Raw genomic sequence first — 27558 nt, 5'->3', positions numbered from 1 at the left:
CACAGCATTTAATAATTAAACTCCTAAAGGTCAACAATAAAGAAAGAATCCTAAAAGCAACAATAGGAAAGAAACAACATACAATGGTACTCCAATACCTCTGGCAGCAGACTCTTCCATGGAAACCTCAGATTCCAGGAGAGAGTGACATGACATATTTAAAGTGCTGAAGGAAAAAATGTATACCCCAGAATGGTACATCTGGTGAAAATATCCTTCAAACATGAAGGAGAAATAAAGACTTTCCCAAACAAACAAAATTGACTGATTTTATTAACATCAGATCTGTCCTACGAGAAACACTAAAGGGAGTACTTCAGTCAGAAAGAAAAGGACATTAATGAGCAAAAAGTAATCACCTGAGTGTACAAAACTCGCTGGTAATATTAAATACACAGAAAAACTATTATTATATAATTATATATTTTATATATTATTAAACTATTATAACACTGTAACTGTTGTGTGTAAACTACTCTTATCCTAACTAGAATGACTATACAATGAACCAATCAAAAATATCAATCAACAACTTTTTAAGATATAGTACAAAAAGATATAAACAGAAACAACAAAAAGTTAAAAAGTAGGAGATTAAGTTAAGGTGTAGATTTTTTAATAGTTTTCTTTTTGCTTGTTTGTTCATGCAAATAGTGTTAAGTTGTTATCAGGTTAATATAATGGGTTATAAGATAGTATTTGCAAGCCTCTTTGTAACATCAAACAAAAAATATACCATATGCAAAAAATAAAAAGCAAAAAAAAGTAAATTATATCACCAGATAAAATTACCTAAAGGAAGACAGGCAGGGAAAAAAACAAGGAAGAGAAGACCACAAAACAACCAGAAAACAAATTTTAAAAATAGCAGGAGTAAGTCCTTACATGTCAATAATAACATTGAAAGTAAATGTACTAAACTTTCCAATCAGAAGACATAAAATGGCTGAATGGATGAAAAAACAAGACCTATTTATCTGTTGCCGACAAGAAACATGCTTTACCTATAAAAACACACATAGACTGAAAATAAAGCTATGGAAAAAGATATTCCACGACAATGCGAACCAAAAAAAGAGCAGAAGTCACTATACTTGTATAAGACAAAATTTATTTCAAAACAAAAACTATAAGAAGGGACAAAGAAAGTCACTATATAATGATAAAGAGGTCAATTTAGCAAGAGGATGTAACAATTTTAAGAATATATGTACCCCAAAACTGGAGTATCCAGATATATAAAGGAAATATTGTTAGAGCTAAAGAGAAAGTGATGCGCCCCAATAAATAATAGCAGGAGACTTCAACACCCCACTTTCAACATTAGACAGATCTTCAGACAGAAAATCAAAAAATCAGACGTAATCTACACTGTAGATCAAATGGATCTAATAGATATGTACAGACCATTTCATCCAATGGCTGCAGAATATACTTTATTTTTCTCAGCACATAGATCTTTCTTAAGGTTAGACCATGTGTTAGGTCACAAAATAAGTCTTCAAATATTCAAAAAATAAAAATAATATCAAGCGTCTTCTTTGACCACAATGGAATAAAATTAGAAATTAATAACAAGATGAATTTTGGAAAATATACAAATACATAGAAATTAAACAATATGGTCCCAAATAACCAGTGGTCAATGAAGAAATTAAGGAAATCAAAAAAATTTTTGAACACATGATAATAAAAACACAACATACCAAAACCTGTAGGATACAGAAAAAGAAAAACTAAGAGAGAAGTTTTGCTATAAGCACTTACATCAAAAAAGAGGAAAAATTTCAAATAAACAATCTAATAGTGCATCTTAAAGAATTAGAAAAGCAAGAGTAAACCAAATCCAAAATTAGTAGAAGAAAAGAAATAATAAAGATTAGAACAGAAATAAATGAATTTAACATGACAAAAATCACAAAAGATCAATAAAACAAAAAGTTGATTTTTTGAAAATAAACAAAATTGACAAACCTTTGGCCAGAATAAATAAGAAAAAAAGAAAGAAGATACAAAAAAATACAATCAGAACTGAAAAGGGAGACACTACAACTGATACTGCAGAAATTCAAAGGATCATTAATGGCTACTATGAGCAAATATATTCCGATAAACTGGAAAATCTAGAAGAAATGGACAAATTCCTAGAAACATACAACCTACCAAGATTGAACCATGAAGAAATCCGAAAGCCAAATAGACCAATAACAAGTAATGGGATCAAAGCCATAATAAAAAGTCTTCCAGGAAAGAAAAGCCCAGGACCCAATGGCTTCACTTCTGAATTCTACTAAACTTTTGAAGAAGAGCTAATACCAATTTATTCAAACTATTCTGAAAAATAGAGGAGGGAATACTTCCAAACTCATTCTATGAGGCCAGTATTACCTTGGTACCAAAACCAGACAAAGACACATTTTAAGAAAGTAAACTACAGGCCAATATCTCTGATGAACATTGATGCAAAAATCCTCAACAAAACACTAGCAAACCAAATTCAACAATGCATTAGAAAGATAATACATCATGACCAAGTGGAATTTATCCCTGGAATGCAAGGATGCTTCAACATCTGCAAATCAATAAGTGTGATACAGCATATCAACAGAATGAAGGATACAAATCATATGGTCATTTCAATTGGTTCTGAAAAAGCACTGGATAAAATCCAACATCCTTTCATGATAAAAGTCCTCAGAAAACTGGAGATAGATGGAACATACTTCAACACAATAGAAGCTGTATATGACAGATCCACAGCCAGTATCATACTGAGTGGAGTCAGGGGGGTACTGAAAGCCTTTTCTTTGAGATCTGGAACACAAGGATGCCCCTTGTCACCACTGTTATTCAATGTAGTACTGGAAGTCCTAGCTGCAGCAATCAAACGAGAGAAAGATATAAAGGGCATTCAAATTGCAAAGGAAGAAGTCAAATTATCTTTGTTTGCAGATGATATAATCTTATTTCTGGAAAAACCTAAATGCCTAAACACAAAAAAACCATTAGAACTGATAAATAAATTCAGTAAAATTGCAGGATACAAGATCAACATAAAAAAATAAGTAGGATTTTTATCTGCCAACCATGAACACTGTGAAAAAGTAATCCCATTTACAATAACCACAAATAAAATTAAATACCTAAGAATTAACCAAAGAAGTGAAAGATCTCTATAATGAAAGCTATAAAACTCTGATGAGATAAATTGAAGAGGACACTAAATAATGGAAAGATAGTCAATGTTCATGGATTGGAAGAATCAATATTGTTAAAATGTCCATATTACTCAGAGCAATTTACAGATTCAATGCAATCACTGTCAAAATACCAATGGCATTCTTCAGAAAAATAGAAAAAAATGATCCTAAAAGTTATATGGAACCACAAAAGATTCAAAATAGCCAAAGCTATCCTAAGCAAAGAGAACAAAACTGGATGAATCACATTACCTGACTTCAAATTACACTACAGAGCTATCATAACCAAAATAGCATGCAACTGGCATAAAAACAGACACATAGACCAATGGAACAGAATAGATAACCCAGAAACAAATCCATGTCTTTATAGCCCACTCGTTTTCAACAAAGGTGCCAAGAACGTACACTGCGGAGAAGACAATCTCTTCAATAAATGGTGCTTGGTTGCTTGGATAACGGGATATCTTTATGCAAAAGAATGAAACCTGACCTCTATCTCTTGCCATATACAAAAATTAAATCAAAATGGATTGAAGACTTAAATCTAAGACCTCAAACTATGAAATTACTGCAAGAAAACATTGGGGAAACTCTCCAGGACATGTCTTGAGTAATACCCCACAAGCACAGGCAACCAAAGCAAAAATAGACAAATGGGATCACATCAAGTTAAAAACCTTCTGCACAGCAAACGATGCAATCAACAAAGTGAAGAGACAACCCACAAAATGGGAGAAAATATTTCCAAACTGCCCATCTGACAAGAGATTAATAACCAGAATAGACAAGGAACTTAGACAACTCTATAGGAAAAATATAATGATCCTATCAAAAAATGGGCAAAAGATTTGAATAAACATTTCTTAAGAAGACATACAAATGGCAAACAGGCATATGAAAAGGTGCTGAACATCGTTGATCACTAGAGAATGTAAATCAAAAACTACAAGGAGATATTGTTTCACCCCTGTTAAAATGGTTTATATCCAAAAGACAGGCAATAACAAATGCTGGTGAGGATTTGGAGAAAAGGGAACCCTTGTACAGTGTTGGTGGGAATGTAAATTAGTACAATCACTATGGAGAAGAGTATGAAGGTTTCTCAAAAAACTAAAAGGTAGAGCTACAATACAATCCTACAATCCCATTGAGGGATTGGTGTATAACCCAAAGAAAAGAAATCAGTATATTGAAAAGGTATCTGCTCTCTCGTATTTGTTTCAGTACTGTTCACAATAGCCAAGATTTGGAAGCAATCTAAGTGTCCATCAATAGACGAATACCCAATGGAGTACTCTTCAGCCATAAAAAATAATGATATCCAGTCATTTACAACAACGTTTGGAACTGGAGATCATTATGTTAAGTGAAATAAGCCAGGCACAGAAAGAAAAATATCTTTGTTCTCATGTATTTGTAGGATCTAAAAATCAAAACAATTCAATTCATAGACATAGAGAGTAGAAGGATGGTTACCAGAGGCTGGGAAAGTTAGTGGGTGGCTGGGGGTGGGGTGGGGATGCTTAATGGGTACAAAAAATAGTTAGAAATAATGAGTAAGACATACTATTTGAGTCTGGGCACAGTGGCTCACTCTTGTAATCCCAGCACTTTTGGGGGGCTGAGGAGGCTATGTTGCTTGAGCCCAGGAGTTCAAGACCCAGCCTGGGCAACATGGTGAAACCTCGTCTCTACAAAAAATACAAAAATTAGCTGGGCATGGTGGTATGCATCTGTAGTCCCAGCTACTCAGAAGGCTGAGGTGGGAGGATTGCTTAAGCCCAGGAGGTTGAGGCTGCAGTGAGTCATGATCACACCGCTGCACTCCAGCTTGGGTGGGAGAGTGAGACACCATCTTAAAAAAAAAAAAAACACATACTGTTTGATAGCACAACAGGGTGACAATAGTCAATAATAAAATAATAACCTAATTGTACATTTTTAAGTAACTCAAAGTGTGTAATTGGATTGTTTGTAACTCAAATGATAAATGCTTCAGGGGATGGACACCCCATTCTCCATGGTGTGCTTATTTCACATTTCATGCCTGTATCAAAACATCTTATGTACTCCATAAATGTATACACATACTATTTACCCACTAAAATGTTTTTTAAAGTTAAAAAATCTCCCCCAAATATTTATTAATTACTATAATGGTTTTAAGACATGAAATTTTTGATTCCCTTCCCTCCAGGAAGTGGAACTTAATACCCCATTCCTTGAATGTTGGCCAGATTTAGTGACTTACTTCTAATGAATAGGGTACAGAAAGGAAAAAAAAAAAAGATAATTTTACAGTAGACAACCTGACAGATACCAACTTACCTAAGTGATCAGGGTTAATATCACAAGTGATAAGTTATGTTGTTATCATGTATCTATGCCCTGATAAAATGTAGTGAGAAGCATTTCACCTCTATGCTGTTCTCCCAAGTCTCTAACTGTAGGCCAACCATAAGAAAAAAAAACAAAAAAAACAGACAACCTCACATTGATAGATATTCTACAAAATATCTGACGTTAAGGTCATAAAAAGTAAAGTAGAAACATACATTGAAGGAGACTAAGGAAGCATTATGGCTAAATGCAACATGGTATCCTGGGTTGGTTACTGAAACAGAAAAAGGTCGATGAAATTGGAATATAGTTTAGCTAATATTATTGTTCCAATGTAAGTTTTTAAAAAATGTACCATGGTTATATGAAATGTTAATATTAAAGGACATTGGGTAAATGTACATGATAACTCTGTACTATTTTTGCAGATCTTCTGCAAATCTATTTCAAAATAAAGTTTAAAAAACAAACTCTGAATATAAGATCCCATTTATAATATGTATACAAATATATAGCATAAGCAGTATAGTTGTTTTTAGTACATAAGTATAATCCCAGAGATAACTTGCTAAATGAGAAATCCTTTCATTTTTCTGTTTTTTTTTTAAATTGAAATGTGCAAAAATTTCAGTTCACATATCTTTAGAAAGACTATTTTTTGTTGCTTCACATGTTGAATCACAAGTGGCTTCTTTTGTAAAGTATATATTTTTAAAATTTATCAAATAATTTATCTGTATTACTTGTGTACATAATGTAAGATTATAAACTTTTCTATTTCATTTCATTGCAATAAAAAACTATCAAATTACAAATAGAAACTCCAACAAAAGAGCTTGCCTCCAAATTAATATAAAAGGCAATTACAAAATGAAAAAACTAAATCTTAGACACTGTTTTAACTCTCAGTGTTTAATAAACCTAGATTCCCTATGTTAGTGATAAGGAATTTCCTAATTTAGTGATAAATTTTATATTTGTTTGCTTCTTTGAAACCATTTCACATTTTATTTGTTGAATATATTAATTAAATATTTATAAATGATTTTGAATTAAATGTACCCAAAATTCAGAGGACATGGTAAAAAAAAGTTCAATACCCTTATAAAACATGTACATGAGTATTACTAATTCAAATATTTCTAAAATCTATTGGTGGAAAATGAAGAAAAAGTGAGTATTGCAATGCAATAATTATTTCACCTTCAACTTCAGCTTTATCACCAGCATTTTGTTCAGTAAATCTATGTGTATGTATGTATACATGACACAAATGTCTTAAAATTAAATTCATAACTTAATTAAAAATATAACATATAAAATTCAATTTAAAATATATGCGTATTTAAAATTTCCCAACTATGACTTCTATTTTAATTGAAAGAATGTTGTAGCTTATTTTGAAAAATTCTGAATTATGTGTGTGCTATATAGCAATTCCAATAGTGAAGTTTATAGAGATTAGTCATTTAATCTAAGTGCACGTCATGCTTTCCAGAGTAATACATGTGCGCATTCTGCAGCTGCATATATTGAATCATAATCTTCAGGCCCAATTAGCTGAATAATGACTAAATTTGAAGTAGATGCCAAATATTCTTGAACGAATTTATGTGACCTGACTTTGTTTGGTTAATTTATCTCTATAACTTGCTTGGTGAACGATAGGTGTCAATAAAACAATTTAAGTTACACATTCATTATCTAACTTTCTTGAAAAATGTAAGCTTCAGTTCTTAATTTTTTATTAAATGTGACATTGTATGTGACATGGTTAGGCTTTGTATTCCCACCAAAATCTGATCTTGAATTACAATCCCTGTAATCCCCACGTGTCAAGGGAGAGACCAGGTGGAGGTAATTGCATCATGGAGGCAGTTTCCCCCCATGCTGTTCTCATGATAGTAAGTGAGTTCCCATGAGATCTGATGGTTTTATAAGTGTTTGGTAGTTCCTCCTGCATTCATTCTCCTTCCTGCTGCATTGCGAAGAAGGTGCCTTGCTTCCCCTTCACCACCTTCCATGATTGTAAGTTTCCTGAGGCCTCCCCAGCCCTTGCTGAACAGTGAGTCAATTAAACCTCTTTCCTTTATAAATTACCCAGTCTCGGGCAGTTCTTCATAGTAGTGTGAAAATGGACTAATACAGCATGTTAAGCATTTTGCTAAAATGGCATGTTGCAACATAAATGTGTTACCAAACAACAAAAGTAGGTAACTGGTTGTATATTTATACCATATACAACCATATACTACCTGATAAAACCAGAGTAACCAGAGCATTAGACTATCTATAACTTCTACAATGAAATAACTACTCTTCTATTTTTAGTATATGCCATAGTCTAGTCAGTAATTTCTCACTTTTTTTGTAGATTTCATTGCTTAGTGGGGCTTTGTGCATGTTTGTGGTCAACACACAGGTATATCAAATAGTGGGCAAGCACAGCAGCTCCAAAAGCTGCTGAACAAAAGAAGAGTAGAGTTAAATTTTCCTTAACTGCTTCTGTCCACATGTGCTTTATCATCAAATACCTTATGCATTGTCTTTGAAAAGAAAGTGTTAGTTACAGTGCCTCTGGACAGGGTGAAAACAAAAGATAGGTTACCTCTGGTTGTCTTTCAGCTTTAATCACACGTTAAAGAGCAATCTATTCACTGGACACGCATCTTCTCCACTGGCAGTGTAGGAGATGTTAGAATTTGGAAACAAAACTGGAAGCCTATGGAACCATCCAATTATTTTGATGCAACTCTTGATATAAATACTTATGAAAAATTTAAGACAAATTCTGAAAAAGGCTAGGACTTTCCCAGGCAGAATGTGACTTATGGTTATCCTAACTCAGAAAATTCCTATGCCACTGAGTATAACAGGCATCAGGCAGAACTGCAACAAGATAATAAGACATCTGGCTTGAGGTAGAGGCAGTGAGAACCAGGGCCCTAGGAGAAAGAGCGGCAAAGGCTTCTAGACAAATAACTGGGTTCAAACACTTGGCTCCACTAGTTCTGCCATTTGGGGAACTCATTCAACTGCTTTAAGGCTCAATTTGCTCACTGAAAAAATAATAATTATAGGACTCATATAGTAGGTATAACACTTACTGCTCAAAACTGTGTATGTGTAATATCACATTCTTTTGATCTCTAAATTAAATTGAATCTGCTGCAAGTCTACATCCACTAGACAAACAGGAAGTTAATCTGAGTAACATTGGAACTCTAGCCACCTCCCAGGATTAGAATCTAGAACCTATAAAGAAAACCCTTTCATTTCTGGTTCACACTTCAATTTGGAGCATTGTTGCTTCTAGTTCAAGTCCTGACATCAATTGATGAAGATACATCTCTTGCTTTTGTGCCAAGAAAGTGAGAGAATAATTGAAGACGCTACATCATCAAATTGGTTAGAAGGAATGGGATGCTTACGTAGGATTGGTTTTGACTAAGATCAGGTGCCATTTACATTGTAGCAGGAGGACGGAGCCTGTGTCTTCACACAGGCATGTCTGTGAGTGTTCTGATGTGAACATCTTCCTGTTACTTCCTGTCTTTGTCTTAAATTTTCTGTCTGTTCCTCTTAAGATTTTTTCTTATGATTTCCATGTTTATTGCCTTCATTCTTTGTTCATCTGAACCACTTACTCTTTCTGTCATGAGACTCTTACTTTAAACCAGCTATGATATTGCGTATGTATTTTTTACATTTACTGAATTTTCATAAATTTTTATGCCTCTATTTCTAATTTTAAAAGAAAAGCTATTTTATCAGTGTATATTTTCCTATGAATATAAAAAGATTGTATTTTGCTTGATTAACTGTTTTCCTTGAGGGTCAATGAACCCCAATAGGGGAAAAAAAAGTTCTGTTCTTAGTGAATTTTATACATTTACACCATCTGAAACCAGATTACATCATATGTAGAAAATGGAATGAATGATCAAAGAAGCATTGCCAAGCAAAAAGCTCTGACATCCTTCTTTAATATGTAGATAAAAACTGTTTGAAATTAATATATTATTTGTATGCAAAATGGAGCAGCTAAGGTTCTTGAAAACAGTTTATTTTCTTTCAATCCTGTTTACTCTATTAATATACTGAGCAAACTCTTTTTTCTAGATAGTGCCAAAGTAAACTTTTTCCCAGCCTGCGTCTGATTTTTCATGATTCTCTGAATTAATAAGGTTTATTAAGTTGCGAATAGATACACCACCTGCTGCAGAGCTGTCATCAGACTCAATTATGCTTCATGATTGGGTCATGAGTGATCAGTTGAGACCTGTTGGTTTAGATATTTTATTTTTTATGGAATATTATTGATATTTGTTAATAACATTTGTGTCTCAGTCAAGTTCCAAGAGATTCACCAGCTTGGGATTAACTCAATTTCTGCTGTGCTGCCACAGTTTGTAGAACCTGGCTGGGAGCCATAACTTTTGACAAGGGTGATGGCTCCTGTCTTCTCTCTATATGGCTTCTGTCTGTCTCCTCTCCTCTACCTCCCTATTGGCCAGAGTATTTCAATACTTCCCTACAGGAGACTGAAAAACGATCCCCAAAGATATCAGGTCCTAATCTCTAGAACCTCTAAATATTGCCTTGTAGGACAAAAAGATCTTTGCAGATGTGATTTACGATCTTGACATGGGGGGATTATTCAAGATTATCCTTGTGGATCCTAAAGGCAATCATTGATGTTCTTATAAGAGAGGCAGGAGGAAATGACAGACAGAACAGGGGATAATGCTACCATGGAGATAGAGACTGGAGTGATGTAGACACAAGACAAGGAATGCTGACAGTCACCAGAAGCTAGAAAAGGCAAGAAAGTACTATCTCCCAGAGACACTGAAGGAAGGACAGCCCTGCCAACATCTTGATGTCAGACTCTTGGCCTCCAGAACTGTGAGAGAATACAGTTTTGTTTTTTCAAGTCACCAAATTTGTGGTAATTTGTTATCACAGCAGTCACGAAGAACTAATATGTTCCTTTCTCCCTATCTACAGAAAATGTTTATGTTAGATTTATATACACTAGAGCGAGTGAAAGTGGCTAGAATTTTAGCTATTGAGTTGAGATATTCTGTTCCATCTTAGAAGGAAAGATACAAGTAGAAGATGAGAAGTTGTGATAAGAAAACACAGCACCTTTCAAGCTAAGCTCTCAAGGCTGGTCTATGCCAGTTGATTGTCTGTTCCTACTTTGCTCAGGTCACATTTTCCAGACTCCCTTGCCAGGTGATGTCTGGCTTGCTTTTGCCTATGGAAGCCTATTGGTTGGATATTAAAAGACAGGAAGAAAGGAGAAGCTCTTGTTTTCTGCTTTGGATAGCACCTCTGGTGACAGCAGCAGCAACAGTGGACAATAGCAGATTCCTATGAAACTGGTACACTCCAAGAAGTGGAAGCAAATGCCACCCCATCTCCAGCAGTCTCAGTGGTACAGCCTTCAGGGGCTCTGGATTTATCAGTGACATAGATGTTAGTTTGGACTCTTGAGATTCTTCACTATCAGCAGGAGTTTGGCCTCCTGGCTTCCTACAAAGCTATAGTGTGGTAGATCCAATAGCAACATGATAATCATTGTTTCTTGGAAATACCATTTTCCCTCTTGCTCCTCCAGTCTTCAGAGTGACGATGGGTTCCTGAGGTTCCCAATCCCTTTCAACTCCCTCAGGCTATCCAACACTTTTGTAACTATTTCCCTATATAGGGTTGTCTGTTTGACATACTTATGCCAGATACTGGCTTTACAAGGAAGGAGATTTTCATATATGCATGTGGTTTTATTTTCCTGCAATGGTAGTGAAATGATGAACATGCATCCCCATATCAAAAAGCAATGGTTTGAAAACTATCTGGCAAATTATCCCTTTTCATTAATTAGTTAATTAGAATCAGGTTCTCAACTAGTCATTTACTTCTTCATGCATTATTCACGCATATATTCATATACCAGCTGTTTTCTATCTCCATTATTCATTCATAAATCCATTCAGAAACCCTTATTAAGGGTCACCATAATGAATCTGTACCAGGTACTAGTTACTAAATTTTTGACTTATTTCACTCTTTAATATCCAGTCCTTTGTTTACTACTTTACGATAATCCAGCAGGAGCAGAATACAGAACTGGCTTATATTAGTTCATGAAATTAGAAGTTGGAGTGTTTCAAACCCACTGAAAATTACTAAGCTCAGCTCTATGCACAAGTGAGTATAAAATAATTTCTGAGTCTTAAATGTCAATAATTTAATATTGACACTTTTCAAAATGAAACTTATAAAGGTTTGGTGTTAGAGAATAATGTTGAAGTTAAAGCTGAAATACTTTGGAGATTGCTAATTATTCTTGCATCTGTGAAACTAAAAATATTTCCTACTTGTACATTTCCCTTATTATGTGACAAGGTGACCCAAGTTAAGATCATTTGAATCCTTGATAATTAGAAACTGGGAAAAAAAAATCTTTCAAAAAAAACTATAGGGAATTTTGGCTTTTAAGAATAAAGACAATTTGTTGTGGGGAACGACCATCTTTAGTTATGGGAAAACCACCATTTTCAGTCAACTTATATTTATTAACATTACTGAGTGACAGGAACAAATAGACATGTTTCTGAATGAAAATGTTTGAGATATGGCAACTTCAAGAACTTCAACCATTCTATAAATTAATAGAAAAAAGTTGCTTATGAAATGAATAGTTCTTTTTGTTTTTGCTTTGTTTTCACAGTTTTCATTAGAGAAATGTTTCCCTTCTAAGTATGGATTTAAATTACCCTTTGCCTGTCCTTTCAACTTTTTCTCATTGACCTATTTTATATATTTTCTTCTTTAAGCACTTTCTCAAAGAAAATGAGAAGAGGCCTCAAAGGCAGTGAATTCACTCTAAATATATCGGACTGACTACTGATGCCTCTGTTTTTAAGATATGCAGCCCTTGGCCTGAGTGCTCTGATGACTTGTGGAATCTAATGTGGTGTGGCTAGAAGGATAAGATGGGGGCATCTTAAAGGAGTCAGTATTAAGGCAGGAAGTGATTATTCCAGAGGTGAACTTGTGACTAGGAGGAGCGAAAAACTGCTTCCCTTTGGGTCCTACTGTGAAATTGTTTATGACACCTTAGCACAAGAGGTGTGGATCCACTTACGGTGCAGAGAGTTCAGGTGGTCATCCTGTAAGAAAGCTGGGGGTTAGATGTAGGTCACTGGAGTACTTGAGGGGTATCCTGTACATTGCTTTTCTCTTCTATCTTTCCTGAACTTTAAGGAAATACTGATGGACAGTGTTATTAAGAGTAAGCCATGTCTGATGCTGGTGATTATGTGGCAAGGGGAGAGCAGTGTCTCTTCCCTTGAAACCTGAGTGTGAAAGCAGCTGTCCTTACCTGGAGAAGGTGGTGTTGACCCCCTCAGCCCATTCAAGAGCAGTCTCATAAGGGCCACCACACTGGGAAAATCTCAATAGCTTATTAGTCCATATTCTGGCATACAAGCTGGTGGGGGCTTAAGTCATTGAAATTTAGGCATTTAAAGGGAAACGTTGCCTTGCTTTCAAGTCACAGATTGGAGACCAAGACATTTGGCTAACATTGATATCATCACATGCCTTAGTTTTTGCCTTCTGTTTTAATGAAGGAAATAACATGATGTCAGCAGGTAATCGGAGGGCAAAACCCAGGTATCTGATTCTCAATTATTAGCTTTATAACTTTGAGCACTTAAAATCTCTGACCCTTAGTTTTGCCTGAAAATGAGAGCATTCTCACTGGCTAAAAGGTTTTCAAATAGTGCTCACAGATTCCATAACAACTTGATTTTCCATTTTAATTTCAATATTAAAACATATATGCTGAATTATTTTAAATTATAGTAGTTTTAAACACTCATATGTGTTACATATTAGAAAGAAGCAATTGAAAGACCAATTATATACTAAATTCTGCTGCCAGCTTAATTAATTTTGCACACAACTTCCCACTCTCTCTGTTTAATTCAAAGGTTCTCCATTGTGGTCAAGGGAAACAACACAGAATACCCTAGGATTGCTTTGTTAAAAAACAAACAAACAAAAAGACTTGAAAACTAAGCTATTCCCATTTAGTAGGCTTTAGAATTCTATAGATGATTGAAATACAACAATCTGAAGAACCGATATAAACCATTGTTCTTTTTACTACCTTCAACTAGATTACTCAACTGACGGTAATATTTTGACCTCAATGTTTATTGAACATGGGACATTTTTTAATCAGTGTGGGTTGAAGATATTTGACTTCTTGTTTGATTTCATCTTCACTAACTTGTACCAAGTCTTGTTGGTTACTCATTAATTCATTATGTAATCTTGTACCCACACTTGTGCTTCTCCATTCACCTGGTACAGGCTCTCATTTCCCCCCCTCATTTGAAAACATCACTATGGCCTTTTAAATAAGCTTCCTCTGTGTAGCATCTAGACCTCATACTTACTCTATTACCATTCCTAAACATAGTTTTCATTTGATGATGTATTTAAGAGGCAAAGTATAAGGCAAGCCCATAAACCTTAGTCTGCCACTCAAGGTCTTGTGATACCAGATCCCTATTTATACTTTTATTTTCTTTTTTAAATTTATTTTTTATTTTTTAGAGATTGGGTATTGCTACATTGCCCGGCATGAGTACAGTGACTATTCACAGGTGTGATCATAAGGGACTGCAGTCTCCAACTCCTGGGCTCGAGCAATCCTCCCACTTCAGCTTCCTTTTCTTTCCAATCTAAACTATCTTCTTTTGAAAAATTTTTACTCACTTTTCACCCTCACATGCCAGTTGCATTCCACTTTTCTACTGTAACATACAGTGATTGCCACATGTAGAAATACCATTTTCTTCCTCTACACTCTCCAGGGTCTAGTTCTGATCCAAACCTCACTACTTCAACCTATGCTATGTTCTTCTTTCTGTGAACAGCTACTAGAACTTACTTTCAACTATACAAACAATACTTGAAATAAACACCCTTTAGATACCCTGTACAAATATCTCAGGGCGACCTAAAGGTAGCCTTCCTTACCATGGTATCCACCTCTCTAGAACCTACCCTATTTGTGCAGCCTGTCCCAACTCTTTCATCCCATATTGGCTTCCTTTTATCTTTTTGTTCTTTTACTAGACTTAGTCTCACTTATCCTTCATATTTTCTTCTAATTTACCTTTCAATATTTCCCAACACTGTTTGCATATTAGAACCACCTGGACAGGTTTTATAAGGTATAGATTCTCAGAGCTCACAGGCTTGAGTGTTTCTTTAATTGATCTAGGGTAAGGCCCAGTGTACAAAACTATATAAATAACTGGCATTTTAAAATGTTCCTTAGGCAATTTTAATGAGAGAAGTGTTGAGAAGCACTAAATTGAATCAAATTATAAGCTCTTTGAGGAAATAGTCATGTGTTATATTTCTTTGCCTTCATCCCCTAAATAGTGGATACAAGCCACGTAATCAATAAATATGTGTTGGTTTGGCTAATTTTTTTTCTTTCTTTCTTTTTGAAGAGGAAAGAGGACGAAAAAGAGATTGGGGAAGAAAGTCCTCTTAAGAATACTCAGCCCTACCAGTTCCAACCTGTGCACCACAAAGGTCTTTCTGAACATCTCCATTGATCCCCAAGGATCTCATACTTTGAGAGATTCCTGTTTCACACTATTAAGTACATTAGTCCTGTTCACCTCACTGTTTAATCACTGACTGAAATGGAAGGCATCAGTTAATTCCATGATTTCAATTCTGAAAATAGTTATTCTCAACAAGCAACTGGAGACATGTTTTTGACAACATAGTATTTTTTTTATGTTTTGTCACAGCATTTGTATGTTATGCTTAAGGCCAACATTTATGCTCGTTGTTACCAGATTCAATATGGATGAATAATAGTGCATCACAACCTATCTATCTGTAAAGAGTGTATCTTAGCCTCAAGTGGGTAGTTGCCTTTCCAAGTCAGGAGATTTCTAATTTTGTAGGAGACCGTCATGGCTGCCAAGTCACTCTCAATGCTTCTGGCTGGTCCATTAGGCCCACATTCTCTGCTCTCCACTCACCCTCAATATGCAAACTCCTGGATTATACAAATGAGATGTACAAAATCAATCATCTTTTACAAATCCTGAGCATTAGATTTGCACATCTTTACTCATCAGAGTCACTTTACCATACCACGTCACCATTGCTCAAAATGCAAACCTCTCTGGTAAATTTCATCTGAATCTTGGGTGCATTTGACCAACATTTGTGTTGATTCTTGTGCATATGGCTTGTAAGTTTTGTAGACACGCATGAAATTGCTCTTTATCTGTGCTGCAGCGATGATGGGGAAAGGCAGACAGAGAGATTCTGCTAATTATACATAGTTTAGTTATAATGAAGAACTTTTCTAGTTTCATGGCCTGGAGCCTCTAGTTCATTTTAATAGAGCAAGTTATATTAATTAGGTGTATGTAAAGGATAATCTTTCTCTTTACCAATTTGTCATTGTGTTATTACAGCCATTCGGTGCCATTTGGAAACTATTTTCATCACAAAGAATAGATTTAGGGCTTCTCTTCTATTTTAAAGGGAAAAAAAGTATGCCAAACTTCTCCAACAATCTGGAATTTTATTCCATCCATATACATGCATAGTAACAACATTTGTTGAGAAATTATTTCTATCAGAAGTAGAACATTATATTTGTGATCACCAGGTGCAGTATTGCTACTCTTATATTTAAATAGATCTTATATATGAATTAAATTCATACTTGCAGCATTGAGTTTAGGGTTTCGATTTAGACTGTGCCTTTCAAAAGATAAAACTGATTAATACTACCTCATTACTTACAATACTGCTTCCAGTAATTTTGTTCATTCTTTATAAAGTATTGCATTTAACAGCAAAGATTTAAAAATTGAGACAGAGCTGCATCAGCGAAAGAAAATACAAGTACTATACAAGAAAAAAATTGTCATCTTCATTTAACATACAGGTTCAGGATTAAGAAAATGGACGGAAACATACAGCTACATACAAATGCAAAGCCTAGTGACTAAGAGACTGTATCTGCTAAAATATAAAGTGCAAACGGAGCCTGATTATCCAAGAATTGAAATCTTAAGGCGAACTTATAGCATGTGTATTTAGAACATCTTTGCAAGTTATATTTTAGCATATACATATATCTGCAACAGCATATAAGAAAAAATCAAGATACACAAGTGCTTTTGAAGCTATTTCTAAAATGCTTTTCTGTATTGTTTGTGACTATTTTCTTTAAAAGCTACTATACAGTGCAAACCATATGTGCTACACAATAACTATACAATAACATTACAAATGACTTTAATATAAAGTTTTTAAATAAAAAATAACATAACCACAGCTATGAATACTGCTGGTAAAATAAATTAATTTTTTTTTGAAAATGGCACCAATAATACACTTTACTAATGGACTGTAATGAAATTACACCTTAAGTCTTCAACTCAGCCATAATGAATTATCTCCTGATTGCCCAGATGTAATTCAAACAAACAGCTTATTTTTTTTTTCTGGACTGGTTAGAACAACATACTAAACACTGATACCAAAGGTGACTGATGTTTAGTTAGTTCATTTGACATGTTCTGCTGCATGTGATGAGCAATAAAACTTCTTGTGAGTTATAAAGTTTGAAAGGTTGTTGAACTGGATATCACACAGCCGGCAATATTTCCCACTGGTTGGAGCCTGGCTGGAACCATTCACACCTTTTGCTATACTAGACAACTGTTCCTCTGCTGAGGGAATTCCTGGTGAGACATTCTCATTGGCAGCTAATGGGTTCTCAGAGATCCACGAGGGAGATTTGTGGTCATCTTCATGCTGAGGATTCTGGGAAATGTTCTCTTGCTGTGGGTTGGCAGCAGGTCTCTCATCTTGTTTCAGTCCACCATTCACTATTACCATTCCTCGATTTTTGGGCAACAATGGCAGAGAATCTTTCTTCAGCGCAGCACACCCATTTGAGGAAGCCTGGCCTTTAGGAGATTCATTTTCTGCATTTCTGCTTTGCTCGATGTCAGTGTTATGGATGACAAGAGAACCAGAAATATAATCACTTGGCTTGATTCCATAATATGGAGAAAGCTGGTCGGCTCCTTTTGCTTTCTTTATTGCTCCAGGGTAAAGGCATTGTGGAAGAAACAAATGTCTGTTTTCTTCTTTTGTAGCAATGAGCTGAGCGGCTTCACTAAAGACCTTCAAGCCTTGCAGAGTTGCTAGGTGGGATGAAAATAAGTTTCCATTAGGGGAAGGCTGCTTCAAATTCCCATTTTTCTCACATTTTATTATGCTTCTTTCGTAGCTGACATCAGGGCTGTTTCGTTCGCTTTCTGGATTCGGAAACACTTTGCCGTCCAGTTGACCCAGGTCATTACGCTGATGTGCAGTAACCGGGCAGAAATTCTGCTTGTGGGCCAGATAGTTTTCTACCTTATTGAAACTGATCTTGCACACAGTGCACTCGTGATAGTCCAGCAGCCTTTTGGGAGACGTGGTCGTCCGCTCAGACTGAGATAAACACTTTTTGCTGAGATCTATGGGCACGTCCATCTCTAGGCAGGAAACACTGGAATGAGTAGTGTCACATTTGGAAACTGGAACACACTTGTTGATCGTCAGAGAAGTTTCCAAGTGTTTAGAGACAATTCCTGGAAAGATATCACATCTTGGGTGGTAGCACTCTCCTAGCCCTTCTGTGGGTTCTTGAGTGGAGGTACAAGGATTACTGAGGTTGGCTACGTCAAGAAATCTCTGCTGAACCAGTGGAGGCCTTTGTTCCTGCTCAGGTAGGCACATCTCATACATCTTTCTGCGCTTGCGTGTGCGCATGGTTCTCTGCATGGCAGGCACTTTGTTGGAAGCAGACCTCTTCAGTGGAGGGTCGTGGCGTGTAGCACAGTAATACTGCTTGTGGACCATGTATGTTTCGTGCCGGCTGAAGGTAATGTTGCAAGCTTCACAGGTAGTCTTATTTGGGTCACTTTCCCCATCCACTAAGGGGACACTGGGATTTTTCACATCAACAGGTTTTCCATTAATTTTCTCATCATTGTTACTGGAGGTGGAGAGCTTCTTAGTTTGAGTGGAAAAGTCCTTGTCATGGCCCTTCCCATTTGGCCCAATTAAATCTAAGACAGTGGAAGAATTGATGCAAGATGTTTGAAGAAGTGGATTCTCAGGATCAGCAGAATGAGCAGCTGGGTTGAGAAGGTTTATGGAGGTTTGGCCAGTGTTGGGACTCAAAGCTTCAGGCATCTTTTCTGACACACTAGGGAACTCTGGGGACTTAGCCATCTGCTGCCATCGGCTGCTGCAATAATGCTTTTTGTGCACTAGATAATTATCCAAATTATTGAATGTTATGTTACACTCAAAACAAGTAGCCCCCTTGGGCATCAAAGGGCTGTAAATGACGGGAGGGTAGCTACTACTGCCATGCCTCAGTCGCCGATGCACCAGTTCAGACATCTTAGCTAAGATCTCTGAAGCTTGAGGGACCATGGTGATATCTTGGGGGAAAGAAAACTGAGATAGGAAAGGGCCCACAGGGAAAGAAGGCCCAATATTAGGCTGAACTGGAGATGAGGCAAGTCTTGGACTAGAGGGCTCAGACTTTATTTTTGTGTAAGAAAAGCTTTGTTTATTTGTTGTAGGCTGTATCTCCGGTCTCTGGTTCGTGAGAAAGAGCTGAGTCTTTTTCTCACACTTGTCCAGCTCTGTGTCAGAGCTCGCATCTTTAGTCTGCATGGCCTTTTGGCTCTGGGGAAGTTCGCTTCTGGTCAATAAGTCTGTGGCTGGCTGTAAGCTGTCTTCGGTTCCACTTGGAGAGTGTTCCATGTCACTTTCTCTGGGAAGTTTGCCGCTAGGGACATGGAGCTCCTGGTGCTGCAATAACTCCCTCTGAGTCTGGAAGCCGAAATGGCAGTGATTACATCGGAAGGCAGCTTGAGTGAGATGGGAGAACAGGTGTTGGTGAAAGTTGATCACGGAATCAGCAGTGTAGCTACAGACGGTGCATTTTAGACTAGCACCAGGGGGCAGGAATTCTTCCATTTTCACTCCTAGAGAGACATACAAAATAAGAACAATGAGAAACGTGTGTTGGTTTTTGAATGACAGGGACCTTTTCTAATGACCTAATGTTTGCAACACAATAGGAATGAAATCTTTCAAAATTTCATTCGTGATATTAACTGTTTTCTTGTGACATCTCTTACTGTGTATGATAATATTAATAGCACTTTATAGTTTTCAAAGTACTTTCATGAATATTATGGCATCAAAGTGGAATAAGTGTCAGTGTCTCCATTTTACAGATGAGGAAACACGCTGAAGGAGGCTAAAGGAATTGATTATGTTAATAAAGCTATTAAGTGATGAAGCCATGCCTAAGCCTCGGATTTTATAATTACTAATCCAATAACCTCACTATAACATTAGCCTCTACATTAGGAATAAGTGAGCATTCATTAGGGTTGCTATTGAAAACAATGCAAATCAAATAACTCTCAGTACACTACATATAGGTTATATTCTAAAGAAGCCAAATAGAAACCATTTTGTAAAGTAATTAATATAATCTTAATTTATATTAATATAAATTTAAAATTTTATGCAGTCGTTTTGCTGAACATAGTTTATCTCTATCCAGGGCTCTATCCAGGACTATATTAGTCTACCAGTACACTAATATAGTCATTTTGCATTGGCATCCATGCTGATTGATCACTGCCTATTTCTAGTCCATGATTAAATATTTTGAATATTACCATTGACTGTGGTGGGTAAGCATCACTAAGGTTGACTCTAGCTCCCATTGGTCAGCATATGGTAAAATCAGGCTTGGCTTATCCCCTCTGTACTCTGGACTAGAATAAGACTGCCTTTTATATTCATAAGCTGAAAACATGGCAGAGGTACCTAGTCCTGTAGTCATAAAAGGGGACTACCTATCCTTGTCTCTTTTTCTCCTTAATGAATCTAATAATACTCATTTTTTTTTCCATTTAGCTTAAAGGACCCCTTGTATTCTGTTCTTTTTGTTTTGTACATGACCTTACTCACCATCTGAGACAACCAATATGTTTCTGCTTCCCCTGCTTTATTATCTATATGAAGATAGCTCATTTGTAAGGAGAGGAAAGAGGATGAGCAGAAAGGAAATTACCTACTTTTACAGGTTCAAAGACAAAAGCTTGAACTGTACTAGAGCACTGGAGGTTACAACAGTAGCTTAAAACTCAACATGTGTTTCCATTTTAAAATTATTTAATCTAGGCAAAGACCACTAAGAAAGTCACCCAGAGGTGTCCTACAAGGTTTGTATTACAGGTGCTGAAAAACTATGATTCTCAGTCCCTAGTTTGTCCCATGTAAGAATGTACCTAAAATTATTTAAAGTTAATAGAATTCTGTATATTTGATTAAATTCATTTTTTAAAAAAATATGATAATTAGAATGCTATGAAATGAAACTAAAAATAGCTGGCATACAATTCCAAATTAAATAGAAACAGTTGCCACCTTGCTATTGAGAGGGCCTTAAAAAGCTTATTTGTTTTTCAGCCTATTTTTTCTTAAGGGATTTTAAAACATAGTACTAAAAGTAGTTTAATGTCATAAAAACCACCTAAGCTGTTATGATGCATCTTTTGGAAGTCAGAAATATTTTACTGATCCATATTTAAAAGTAAACATCCCTGAACTGTAATTTTAATTAGATCTATCAATAGAGTAGCTTTATTTCAATTCAGCACACACTTATATTTATGTACCTATTATTTCTTCCCTACCATATAGGAAACACTATGATCAGTTTCCAAAGATTGCTTGACACTAAAGCAATAAATGTCAATATTCAAAGGGTATTGAGATTTTCTTTTTAAAATAATGTGCTTTTTTAAAACCTCAGTTGAGAACAAATAGAATGATTTGGCCTGTGGTCAGAGCACTGAATTTGTAAGAAAAGAATTCAGACCCAAGTCCTTTGAGTAACATATGCTGAGTATAAGTGGCATAAGATCACACTGGTTGACCCAGAAAGTTTGATTTTGATGTTATATATAGCTACAGATAGACAGATATAGATGTATACATGTAATGCATATATATTTATAAAAATAATAGAGTCTTCTGGAGCAACAGAAGAAACAAAAGGGGCATTTACCACTGTGTGAATTCAGGTGCATTTCTAGAGCTCGAGCATTTGAAAAGCTCTTGGTGCACTGTGGGAAGGGGCACAGGCTGGAAATCTGATGGGCACTGTCTTCATTTTCCTCTGACACCGGAGCAGCTTCTCTTTGCCTCCCACTGCAGTAGTACATCAAATGGGCCTGCAGATTCCGCTCACTCCGATACCAGATGCCACAGGACTTGCAAGGGAATATATCCTCTGCAGGTAAAAACACAAGAGACACATTTGCTGCTGTCCATTTGAAACCAACTGTGGGTAAAGCAGCATTTAGTTCAATTTTTCTCAGACTCGGCTCTCAGGTTCTTAATTGGGCAATCAGATAAGTAACAGTCTTTGGTGTTGTTCTACAGCATAGGACTCGACTTTTAAAGAAATGTACTCTGCAATTTAACTTCCCACAGACTCTAGAAAGAGGAGACTCCAACATTTAAAACACAAGATATTGATTGTATTTTATTTTATTTTTTGCGACAGATTCTCACTCTGTCACCTAGGCTGCAGTGCAGTGGTGCGATCTCAACTCACTGCAACCTCTACCTCCTGGGTTCAAGCAATTCTCCTGCCTCAGCCTCCCAAGTAGCTGGGATTACAGGTGAGCGCCACCACGCCTGGCTAATTTTTGTATTTTTAGTAGAAACAAACAGGGTTTCTCCATGTTGGCTAGGCTGGTCTCAAACTCCTTACCTCAGGTGATCCACCTTGCCTCAGCCTCCCAAAGTGCTGCAGTTACAGGCGTAAGCCACTGCCTGGCCTAAGATATTTATTTTAAATTGTATTTATGGTTAGAAAAAATATTCATTTATAGTGATGTAAATTATCTGATTGATTAAAAGGTAAGGATGTAAGGGCTGAACTAATGTTAGCCCTGATGTCAACCCCTGACACCCTTTTTTTTTTTTAACACAGTAAATACAGAGTGGCTACTATGTGCCCAACTCTGTGTTCGGCTGGGTATAAAACAAAATGAAAGATGAAACAGCTGCCCTTAGGAAGCATACAGTCTCCTTGGGTTGATGGACATGTGGTCAGCTAATTACATTACAGCCTAATAATTACTGTTCTGATGGAGGTATCTGAGGAATGCCCCAGGGCATGGAAAAGAGGCTGATGGCAGGAGTGGAGGGAGGAGATTAGAGATGGGTTTAGAGGGAAGATGATGAGCTCAGCCTGAGCTGAGGTATGAAGGATGAAATTAAGCTGGTTTGGTGGAGAAGAGGGGTTGGGTCATCCTGATCAAATGGGCAGCTCAGGGAAAGCCATGAGAGCCTGAGAGAGGAGCTGGGAGGCTTTTCTGTACTGTTGAGGCATGGAACATGATAGGTCTGGGAGAGAAGAGGCTGTAGGAGGCAGGGATAGACTGTGAAAGAATTGCAGACTCTCAACAAGTTTTAGATTTTGTCTTAATGATTACGAAGCATCACTCAATCATTTTAAGCAAGACACTGACATAATCAGATGATATTATTGCATAATCAGAATCATAGCAGTGGAGTCTAGTTTTGAAGGTAGTGAATTTGGAAGAAAGAGTTTTGACTGGTGGGAGGTAACCGCAGTACTCTAAGGGAAACATAACAGGGTTTGAGCTGCAGCTAATACTGGTACCATATTTATCAGGTCATGCTATGACGTGTCATTTTCATGTGTTCACTCATGGTAAATTTCTTCACGTGTGTTTTTTCCCCCTTCATCCACTTATAGGTGAGGAGACTGGTGTTAAGTAACTCGCCCATCCATGACCGCCATCAGTGGTTGAAATGGGATTGGAATCTGGTCTTAATCACTCTTCCATAATGCCTCCATGGCAAGGGTGGCAGAGAGGAAGAATTATGCTGAGGAAGTAGAACTGACTAGAAGTCATGAACAATGCTTGGTGATTAGATTCTAGAACGGACGACTAAGGCTCTGCTTTGCTCCCAAGCTTCTGTGTCAGTAATGGCTTCATTCATCTACACAGGGAACAGAGGATGGAGAGGTGATGTCTTCAGGCTAGGGCGTGTACAGGGTGACCAAATCTGACCTTGTATTGTGCAAACTCAGGACTTTCATAGAGGAAAGGAGTCACCATCCAGAGGGATGCCAGATAAAAATGTACAATGGGACTAAGCCAGGCAAACAGTGGCACATGTTCACGTTAGACATGTGGAATCTGATATTTCTGTAAGAAATACAGAAGAACATGGGAAAAATGGCAACAGAGGCCTAAAACTCTGCAGAAATGGCTGATCTTATAATTTGTGAACTGTTGTTATTTATGGTTGTTGGTGGAGCCCATGGTAGTGAAGGAGATGGCTCAGGGAGATAACATTAAAGGCGATAAGGAGAAAAACTAATGATCAAATTCTAGTGAAAGGGAAGTAAGGATAGTAAGTATAATAATAGAGTTTCAAATTAACATTTAATTTTAAAATTATATGCTACTACTGTTTATTATTTAACCCTTCCCTTCCAAGTTAATTTCATTTACACTATTCATGAGGCTACACAGTTTAGTAAAGGGTCCATTTAAGCAGGATGAATTTAACTCACTAATTTCAGAATGAAAGCAAAAGCTCTCTGCATCTATGCTGAATTATTTGACATAAATAGCTGTCTTGCTACAGAAAGCAAATAGAGTACACTCTCCACTATAATTAGAATTAACATCCATACATTGTAGCTTCCCAATAACATCAGATACTCCTAGAATCTTTGGCAATAAAATCCTTTTGCCTCAAATTCAGGTTGGGCCATGTTATTTCCAGTTCCTCACTACCAGAATCAAAGTAAAGATACAGGAAAGAAAATAAGTACATTTACCATAAGGAAATCCAATAATACTAGCTTAGATGGGAAGTACTATATCATTGATTGAATGCACAGTAATTTCAGACTCATCTGATAATTTCTTTAATCTAAAGGATGATATTACAGCAAGAATCTAATTGCAGTTAAATATTTTATTTTAATATCAAGACATCATTGTGTCTCTGGATTTCTCTTTTGCCTCATTCAGAGTCTCAGAGATTTTAAAGTATATTTATTTTTGATTAGATGCAATTTTTTGCTTACCTACTAACTTCAGAATCTATTCTCCTCTTAAGATGTGTCTGCTACTCATGTGTTTTCATAGAGCTAGATAAAATCAGATATGGCTAGAACACAGATCTTGGGACTCCAGACGACTGATTTTGTGTCATATGAAGTGTCATTCTGTGACACAAAAATACAAACTAAGTTCAATTTCTTTTTTACGAAGTAAAATCACAAAGGTAAATTTGCCAGGGCGTACTTAAAAATTCTCCATATAAAGTGTTCTAAGCTTATCATGCATTTCTTTTTTTTTTTTTACCTTTTTGCATTAGCAGATGTCTTGATTTATCCAGGATACACTTCTTTTTTGTTTGTTAGTATATCTAATCAAACTTTGATTTCGTATGTTGTTTCTTTTTTTCAAGTTTTTAAGTCTACGGCCCTTAAAGAATACCACATTTTTTCTACTATAGAAGCATTAATGAAAGGTGCTCGCCTTCTCACAGCTAAGTAGCCTTGAATATTATTGAACTCATGTAGAACATCAGCTTTGTGTGTGTGTGTGTGACATTCAGGAATCTGACTTGAAATGGTTGCAGTTAAGGGTTCTTTCTACACTCCCAGGACGATTGACCACACACACACACACACACACACGAAGATAAAATGAGGGGGAGGAGCCAAGATGGCCAAATAGGAACAGCTCCAGTCTACAGCTCCCAGCGTGAGTGACGCAGAAGACAGGTGATTTTTGCATTTCCATCTGAGGTACTGGTTTCATCTCACTAGGGAGTGACAGACAGTGGGCGCAGGTCAGTGGGTGCAGCACACCGTGCATGAGCTGAAGCAGGGCGAGGCATTGCCTCACTTGGGAAGTGCAAGGGGTCAAGGAGTTCCCTTTCCTAGTCAAAGAAAGGGGTGACAGACGGCACCTGGAAAATCGGGTCACTCCCACCCGAATACTGCGATTTTCCGACAGGCTTAAAAAACGGCGCACCAGGAGATTATATCCTGCACCGGGCTTGGAGGGTCCTATGCCCACGGACCCTCACTGATTGCTAGCACAGCAGTCTGAGATCAAACTGCAAGGTGGCAGCCAGGCTGGGGGAGGGGCACCAGCCATTACCCAGGCTTGCTTAGGTAAACAAAGCAGCAGGGAAGCTCCAACTGGGTGGAGCCCACCACAGCTCCAGGAGGTCTGCCTGCCTCTGTAGGCTCCACCTCTGGGGGCAGGGCACAGACAAACAAAAAGACAGCAGTAACTTCTGCAGACTTAAATGTCCCTGTCTGACAGCTTTGAAGAGAGCAGTGGTTCTCCCAGCACGCAGCTGGAGATCTGAGAACCAGCAGACTGCCTCCTCAAGTGGATCCCTGACCCCTGACCCCTGAGCAGCCTAACTGGGATGCACCCCCGAGTAGGGGCAGACTGACACCTCACACAGCCAGGTACTCCTCTGAGACAAAATTTCCGGAGGAACGATGAGACAGCAACATTCACGGTTCATGAAAAACCACTGTTCTGCAGACACCGCTGCTGATACCTAGGCAAACAGCGTCTGGAGTGGACCTCTAGCAAACTCCAACAGACCTGCAGCTGAGGGTCCTGTCTGTTAGAAGGAAAACTAACAAACAGAAAGGACATCCACACCAAAAACCCATCTGTACATCACCATCATCAAAGACCAAAAGTAGATAAAACCACAAAGATGGGGAAAAAACAGAGCAGAAAAACTGGAAACTCTAAAAAGCAGAGCACCTCTCCTCCTCCAAAGGATCACAGTTCCTCACCAGCAATGGAACAAAGCTGGACAGAGAAGGACTTCGACGAGTTGAGAGAAGAAGGCTTCAGACGATCAAACTATGAGCTACAGGAGGAAATTAAAACTAAAGGCAAAGAAGTTAAAAGCTTTGAAAAAAATTTAGACGAATGTATAACTAGAATAACCAATACAGAGAAGTGCTTAAAGAAGCTGTTGGAGCTGAAAGCCAAGGCTCGAGAACTACGTGAAGAATGCAGAAGCCTCAGGAGCCGATGTGATCAACTAGAAGAAAGGGTATCAGCGATGGAAGATGAAATGAATGAAATGAAGCGAGAAGGGAAGTTTAGGGAAAAAAGAATAAAAAGAAACAAACAAAGCCTCCAAGAAATATGGGACTATGTGAAAAGACCAAATCTACGTCTGACTGGTGTATCTGAAAGTGATGGGGAGAATGGAACCAAGTTGGAAAACACTCTGCAGGATATTATCCAGGAGAACTTCCCCAATCTAGCAAGGCAAGCCAACATTCAGATTCAGGAAATACAGAGAACGCCACAAAGATTCTCCTCGAGAAGAGCAACTCCAAGACACATAATTATCAGATTCACCAAAGTTGAAATGAAGGAAAAAATGTTAAGGGCAGCCAGAGAGAAAGGACGGGTTACCCACAAAGGGAAGCCCATCAGACTAACAGCGGATCTCTCGGCAGAAACTCTACAAGCCAGAAGAGAGTGGGGGTCAATATTCAACATTCTTAAAGAAAAGAATTTTCAACCCAGAATTTCATATCCAGCCAAACTAAGCTTCATAAGTGAAAGAGAAATAAAATACTTTACAAACAAGCAAATGCTGAGAGATTTTGTCACCACCAGGCCTGCCCTAAAACAGCTCCTGAAGGAAGCACTAAACATGGAAAGGAACAACCGGTACCAGCCGCTGCAAAATCATGCCAAAATGTAAAGACCATCGAGACTAGGAAGAGACT

At 37.1% G+C, this 27558-nt stretch overlaps 1 protein-coding gene across 3 annotated transcripts in view; it reads right to left on the bottom strand.

The window, feature by feature from the left end:
• Positions 1–14161: 14161 nt before the first annotated feature.
• ZFPM2 (zinc finger protein, FOG family member 2) overlaps positions 14162–27558 on the bottom strand; it is a 557988-nt gene continuing 544591 nt past the window's right edge. For all 3 annotated transcript variants that reach the window (XM_034966473.3, XM_034966475.4, XM_034966476.4), the window contains 2 exons: positions 21778–22002; positions 14162–19672 (listed from right to left, as the gene is read on the bottom strand). In XM_034966473.3, coding sequence (XP_034822364.1) covers positions 17181–19672; positions 21778–22002 — 2717 coding nt within the window. In that variant the 3' untranslated portion in view covers positions 14162–17180. The remainder of the gene's footprint in view (positions 19673–21777; positions 22003–27558) is intronic.

This window comes from Pan paniscus, chromosome 7 (assembly GCF_029289425.2).
Source record: "Pan paniscus chromosome 7, NHGRI_mPanPan1-v2.0_pri, whole genome shotgun sequence".
Lineage (NCBI taxonomy): Eukaryota > Metazoa > Chordata > Mammalia > Primates > Hominidae > Pan > Pan paniscus.
The sequence above is the reverse complement of the archived record's forward strand: the minus strand, read 5'-3'. Positions and strand labels throughout refer to the sequence as shown.